The sequence below is a fragment of the Camponotus vicinus genome, unplaced genomic scaffold (genome assembly GCF_025532165.1).
Source record: "Camponotus vicinus isolate PSW18456_S1 unplaced genomic scaffold, iyCamVici1.0 SCAF_1, whole genome shotgun sequence".
NCBI classification, from domain to species: domain Eukaryota; kingdom Metazoa; phylum Arthropoda; class Insecta; order Hymenoptera; family Formicidae; genus Camponotus; species Camponotus vicinus.
The window spans coordinates 32827029-32833789 of NW_028141945.1; the positions used below are offsets into that span (position 1 = coordinate 32827029).

The following is a 6761-nucleotide window of genomic DNA, read 5'->3' on the forward strand; positions in this document are numbered from 1 at the left end:
ACAAACTTCTATACATTATTGTATATACATAGAAGTCTGTATTCTCGCGTCAATGTATATGCGACTACATTCACAATTTGTTTGATCGATTAATCGTATACAGCTGATACAGCAGAAAGGTAAACGTATTTCTCTCTTTTGATATATATTTTTTAAGAAAAATACGCTTTAATTGCAACGTTAATTTAAAATCGCAGTTATTTTTAAAAGAATTCTTTGAGATAAAAGAAAATTATACATATGGCCACGGTACAAGATGGATCGAAAGATCTCGTTCAAAGAGCTGTTATCACGACGGATCCACAGAAAGCAGTCTCGGAATACTTTGTATCCAAACAAGAGGAACGTCAATGTATCAAGTAATGTATTATAATTAAAAGATAAACATAGTGTATGTTATAATAAGATACTCTCAATTATTTTTAATATAAAGAATAATGCTAACAAAAAATTATAGGACATGTAAGAAAATGTAAAAATAAAGATGTATATAAAATAGACAATATATCGTAATAATCAATTAGAATATAAAGCGGACAATGTAATAGAATTATAAATTTTGAGACATTATTTTTATTAGTGAGAAAATTTAATAAAAAAAAATTGTAATATAAAAAAATTAATTTAATCAACTATTGTTATTTATACTAGATTTATTATGATATTAAAAGTTATACATTTATTACCTAAACATATCAGAAAATATCCGGAATGGGACAAAGCGAGGGTTTGTCCGGCAACGGAAGTCATCAAAACTCGTCGAGAATTAGCTCAGGTCGAAGAGATACTGAAAGAGAAACAAGCGGAACGAGAGATAAAACGTAAGCATATGGACGAGCAATGGGAGGAGGCGAGAAAACAGCAATTGCTGTTGCGGGATTCTTTTATAAAGTTTAATACACTTGTGAAGGAAAATGTTGAGAAACGCGAGCGAGCGGAGCAAAAGATCAAGGAGGAACATGAGCGCCAAGAGAAATGCAGACAAGAAGTACGATAAGGACTTGATAAAAAAATTATTTCAGCATTTCTAAGCTCTTTTATAAATTTTATTTAATTAGCTATAAAAAATAATTTATATTGATTATATAATTGATATTTTTTCATTAGATCGAAGAATTAAAGCAAAAACTACGTTATATGGAAGACGTGCGTGATAAAATGCAACGATATGTAGAGGAATATAGGAAGTATCAAAATTATTTGGATAGAGTGGTAAACGAAACGGGAGAGTTTCAATCGATTAATGAAATTTTTAATCGTTACGAAACTTTAATCGAGGCCAGACAAGCATTATCTGATCATCAGGACAGAAATCTTCAATTGCTAGAACATAAAGGAACAGAAATAGTATATCCGATTTATTATTTTAAATTGCTAGAATTTTACAAAAAATGTTATACTATTTATTTTTAAATTAATAATTAGTCTTATCTCTGAGTAACATTTAATTGAAATTAATCTATTCCCTATCTAATCCCTATTAATCTTCAATAATTAAAATACAATAATTAAAACACATATATTTTTGTGAACTTTTTATAAAAATACTTTTAAATTAATCATTTTATCATTTTTATTCACATTTGCTTCGTATCTGAAATCGATTTTTCTATATTATTTTTTTTAATCAATAAGTTTTTTTCAGATAGGTTTAATATCTCTTACATTTTTATATACTTTCTAGCTCAATATCTCCTGTTTTTTAAAATATATATTTCTGGACTTATATATCTATTCTTAGTTTTAATAAAAAGAAAAAGATTAAAGAAAGAAAGAGTCAAACTACAAAAAAATTTTTCTTTACCTGCAGCATCACTTGACGGAAGTTAAATCGCAAGTATTAATGGGACTGAATAATAAAGTAGTACAATTGCAAGAGAGGTATGATCGGGCGAAAGCACAAGCATTGAAGTGGGAAACGATGGTTTCGAAAATAAAAGAGACTGCCGCTAAGAAGAACTTGGAGTTGACGCAAGTGAAGGCGTGTTGCTGGAACATGTATCAACAGATTTGCAAGAGGAAAGAGATACCTGTCAAGGTGAGCAGCGAGGACATCGAACAACAGCTGGTTCACATTAAACGAACCATTCTTGAATTAAAGCGAATTATCAAGACCGTCAAGAAGAAGGTGCGGGAAGAGAAAGGTTTGCCGCATCGCGAATAAAAACATACATATATTACGATTTCTGCGATGTCGTAATAACGGAATAAATGATAACAAAGCGATTGCTCTCTGCAACAAAAAATTATAAATTATATCTCTATAAAAAATTATTGTTGGAAAAGGACCTTTCAAATCTATCTCAAGGGGAATAAAATAAATCTTTTTTCCGCAGATATTAAATTGACTCAAGCAATTACTATTCTCTTTTCCGATTTCATCATTATTTTTGCAATGATTTGATTAGCTTATAAGCATCAGGTAAGCGCCGTTATGTCATTAAGGAAAGGTCAGATCACGAGTCCGCGAAGAAAATACATTGTCGTTAATTCTCTTTGATCTCTAATTCCTTTTATTGATAACGTCTTTGCATAATCTTCCTAGCCGCTGGTAAATGACAGTCGGATACGTTATGAAGCAGCATAGAATAATCGTCCATGAGTCTTTGTCGCAGTTTCTGCATGGCTTCGGCACGTGTCAGCGGTACATCAAGGCCCTCTGAGACAAACTGCATCTGTTCTTGCTCCACGCAGCTGTATCCGAGTGTTGTGTTAAAATAATCAGAGGAAGTCAATACAGCCTGCGTGTATTCTCAACACACATTTAGCATTAAATGTGACTGACTAATAGAATCTACTTTTATTTTTGTCTTTTTTTCATTGATATGATATCTCTAAGCACTATGTCTATTACAAATATTTGTCTTTGATTATCATTTTAGAGGAAATTGAAGTTTTAAATACAAAACGGAAATTAGATTTCGCCACATTTAGGACTAAATGCGAGTCCTTGAAAATACTCGCCAAATAATGGCCTGGAAAGGTCAAGGAAAAAGGATTGCAAGAAGGTGGAAACGGGACTCACAGGGTACAAGGTTGAGTAGGTACCATGCGATTAATGGTAGGTACTTTCAATCTGGGTTTCCTTTCCTCGTCTATCCGCAACTGCGGAATTTTGCTGGTCTTGTCCACCCAATAAACCTTGTGAAACATCCCGGTGATCTGTTTTTCGATAATGCCCAAGTAGAGCATGACGTTGCTCATTGTCACATGAGTATTGTCGCCTAACAATTCTAAAATCGGCGAATTGTCGCATCGTATCGCCTTGAAGAGGCCATCGATCCCTCGTAGCAGTTTACCCATCACGTCGTTACACTGAAATAAAGCATGAGTAATCGTTTATTATATTCGGCTGCGATTCATTATGCGGACATTAAAACTGTGTAGCTATACATTTTTATTGTATTAAGGACAAGGATAGCACCCATATAATAACGAGGTAATCCTTGAAAAACATAGTATTAATATATTAATAAAAAAATTACAGAGATTTATAGCGAAGATAGTTTGTTCTGAATTATATTTAAGTATATTTTTAAGTGAGAAAAATGAGAAAAAAATAAACGTAAAATTTCGAATGATTTATTAACCTGTGCAAGGTCTTCTTCAGCAGTGTTCGCTAATGCTATCTGTTCCTGCAGTTCAATGGTAATCTTTTCCAAAGTTTCGGTCTGCTGCTGGTCACGATGTACGTTCTGGGCACGTGCCTCATCGATGGCTGCTGTCAGCTGCTCCATCCTTGCCTGAAGACTCTCTAGCTCATCATTTAGCTCGTTTACATAATTAAACAGTGCGAAATTCTCCTCTTCTTGCTTGATAAAATGCGCTGTGAGCTTGTCGATTTCTTGCTCACCTATGTATTTATTGAGTATTTATTATGGTTGCAGTCAGAATATAACGATAAATCGATAGCAAAAGCTGTCAGAAATAATATTTCCGGATCCTAAATAAGTGTAAAATATCTAAAGTTTTAATTGAACTATAAATGTAAACTAGAATAAACAAAAAAGTTGTGAGAAAATGTGAAAATATTAGAAAAAAGTAATATGTTTTTAAATGCTAACTAAAATCTCCAGTTATTTTAAATAAGAATATTTCATGATACCAGTAAATTGCTTGATTGTCTGCAAAATTTGCGTCAAGGCCGCTATTTTGTTCTGTTTCTCCTCTCGTTTAGCCTGTCTCTCGGCTTCCTTCTTCGCGTTCAGATCGACCATCTCGCGAAACTGTCCTTTGACACCGAGAAACTCCTGCAGCTTCATTTCATTATCCAAGGTTCTCCTCAGCTCGCACATTTCCGACGTATGATTCTTTAGATCTCTTATACCTCTACAAACGAAAACATTTTTGTTAGCTTAGATTAAATTGATCGAAATTTTTCTTTTGCAGGAAGATATACAGAAGATTATGCAAATTCACGCCGTGACCGAATAAATCAAGGAACCGTTACGGAATTAAATGGAAAGCGTGATCTACGGAAATTCCATGCGCCATTGGCTCCATCATCGACTGTTGCTCCCGGAGTTTCTAGTTCAACGACGACGACAATGACGTCGGATATTAATTCCAAATCAAACGCTACTGAATTATTATTAACAAAACAACCATCTGAATTATGAAGGCAATGATCCGCGTCGAACGTTTCTACTTTCGCGATTTCGTTTTGCAAGTCATTTGTGAACGGAAAGGACGTCACGGTAAATTAGAATTGCTTCGCGCATAAATTGCAACATTGAAATCTTATTATCTGATGATACAAATATTTTTGATCATGATATTTGATTGATCATAATTTTATTATGATTGACATCATTGACATGAAAAAGATCCAACACTGAAAAATCTACCTCTCGCGAAGCGCTTGAATCTTGCGGAGCTCCTCGTCCCGCTGATTAAACGTGATGGTCGCCTGCTCGATCAGGTCGTTAATGACCTGCTTGCCCACGTTCAACTGGCTGATCAGTTTATTCCACATCTGTGTGAATTGTGCCCGTTCCTTTAGCAAGGTTTCGATTTCGGCGCGCAACCTCGAGTTCTCCGCTATCACCAGGTTGAACCTCTTCGTCGCCACTTCCACCCGATTTTCCAACATCAATACTGCCTTGCTGTGCCGCGCCGCTATTTCTCTCGATTGTACATCGGTGCGCACTTTCATCTTCAGACTTGTAACTTCTTTCGAGAGCTGCAACAAGATTCGTTGTAATGTTGCGGACGAAAGTGGCTTATTTTTTTATTAGCACTTATAGAGATAATCAAGTAATGGCTCCTTTCATTTATTATTAATAACAACGATCGCGGTCATATAATAATTAAGTTGGTTATTGAATATTCTATCCTATTCTGTCCTATTTTTCTCAGATCTACGAATCAATGATTGTATTCGGATTTTAGATTTGATTAATTTATTTGTATTTATTTATATTTATTTATATAGATCTAAGCTCGATATTGATAATGCTAGCAACCTTGCTGATCTGTTCATCAAGTTCATTTATCTGCTGCTTCTCAATCTCTATTAGCTCAATATACTTGGCTCGTTTGGCCAGTAAACACTTCAGCTTCTCGTCCATCTCCTCATCTTTACGTATAAAGGCCTTTGATCTCGCGGTTTTTATCGCCAATACTAATTCGGCTTTCTCGTACTCCAGACGTTCGATCATGTTCTGCTGATTGCGAAGTTGTAGCCTCGCGTCTTCCGCGCACGTTGCTCGATCATTTTCCATTATTCTATACTGCCTCTTTAGCCTCGAGAGCTCCGCCATCGTCTCGAGCTCCAGTTCGTCCTGAGCCGCTGGTTGTTGTCTGTACGCCATTTTTTCGGAGTCTTGTCTCTTTGGCGAGCACTACGAATTTCCTCAATGATTCTAAAATTTGAATAATTATTACTTATAAATTATTACTGAATTTTTTAAGAAAATGTCTCGAAGGTTACTACATGTACCTACTTTTTTTTACGACAGATTCATAGGAGATAGTTTAAGAGGGATTTAAACGTCGACGTCTTCTTCGCGATCGATGCCGTCGATCACGAAGATCCATGCAGAGCCGGCTTACACTCCAGATATGATCTTCCCAATGACATTGGGCGCCGACATTTGAGAAAGACATCTGCTACCCCGCGCATCCGATGCAGCTGTACGGCATAATGTGACTGCTTCTGTTGATACTTCCGGTTGCCAAGCGATAAGTTCAACGACGTAACGTTTGCGAACGCTTTGGGTGTCTGCGGAAATTAATTTCTGCATTAGATCAAATCATGAATCTTTTACATCTATTTTTGCGCGATATATTATATTTATGTTTCGAACATTTATTTAAATTGCAGATTCTTTCGCAAGCTTGGAACTGAAGTTAAAAGCGAATTACTTCCTGCATTCAATCTGTTATTTATTATATAGAAAATTAGAAAAATTAATTTGATATTGCAAGCAGTAAGAATCTTAATAAACAAATTTAATTTCTCAATCCTATCTCGTATTATTCTAGTGAAACTAGTAGCAATAAGATAAAAAATGTACTGATAAATTGCTCCGCTAATTCGCGCGTATCGATCGCTGAGGTAAACAGCCGCATAATGCGTTCCATTTCAAGGAGAAATAAAATCAGAGCACAATAGGATTACGTCTAGACATATATTTATCAGACATTACATAAAAATGAGAAATTCGCAAAATGATTACATCATTCTAGATCTTAAATTATCCAAGGTTTTCTCTTCTTTTCTAATCGTTCTCCAAACATAGCGTTCTCCAGATATTTTC

At 35.0% G+C, this 6761-nt stretch overlaps 2 protein-coding genes across 2 annotated transcripts; one reads left to right on the top strand and one right to left on the bottom strand.

Moving 5' to 3' along the window:
* Positions 1-61: 61 nt before the first annotated feature.
* LOC145962194 (coiled-coil domain-containing protein 42 like-2) lies at positions 62-4697 on the top strand. Its single transcript, XM_083083167.1, has 4 exons — positions 62-359; positions 700-988; positions 1108-1347; positions 1811-4697. The coding sequence occupies exons 1-4, from the start codon at positions 241-243 to the stop codon at positions 2162-2164; spliced, it is 1002 nt and encodes a 333-aa protein (XP_082939293.1). The 5' UTR covers positions 62-240; the 3' UTR covers positions 2165-4697.
* Positions 2469-6148, bottom strand: LOC145962169 (coiled-coil domain-containing protein 63). The gene is made up of 7 exons (XM_083083098.1): positions 5946-6148; positions 5466-5864; positions 4848-5182; positions 4106-4329; positions 3591-3853; positions 3026-3315; positions 2469-2694 (listed from the first exon to the last, which is right to left on the bottom strand). The coding sequence occupies exons 2-7, from the start codon at positions 5811-5813 to the stop codon at positions 2514-2516; spliced, it is 1641 nt and encodes a 546-aa protein (XP_082939224.1). The 5' UTR covers positions 5814-5864; positions 5946-6148; the 3' UTR covers positions 2469-2513.
* Between the last annotated feature and the right edge of the window lie 613 nt (positions 6149-6761).

Excerpts from the sequence above, each read along its gene's own strand:
- LOC145962194 (XM_083083167.1), top strand. The coding sequence starts at position 241 with ATGGCCACGGTACAAGATGGATCGAAAGATCTCGTTCAAAGAGCTGTT. Across the intron at positions 989-1,107 it reads AAGAGAAATGCAGACAAGAA|ATCGAAGAATTAAAGCAAAA; the intron begins GTACGATAAGGA and ends TTTTTTCATTAG. Across the intron at positions 1,348-1,810 it reads AACATAAAGGAACAGAAATA|CATCACTTGACGGAAGTTAA; the intron begins GTATATCCGATT and ends CTTTACCTGCAG.
- LOC145962169 (XM_083083098.1), bottom strand. The coding sequence starts at position 5,813 with ATGGCGTACAGACAACAACCAGCGGCTCAGGACGAACTGGAGCTCGAG. Across the intron at positions 3,854-4,105 it reads GACAATCAAGCAATTTACTG|GTGAGCAAGAAATCGACAAG; the intron begins GTATCATGAAAT and ends ATAAATACATAG. Across the intron at positions 2,695-3,025 it reads CCTACTCAACCTTGTACCCT|CTGCGTGGAGCAAGAACAGA; the intron begins GTGAGTCCCGTT and ends ACTCGGATACAG.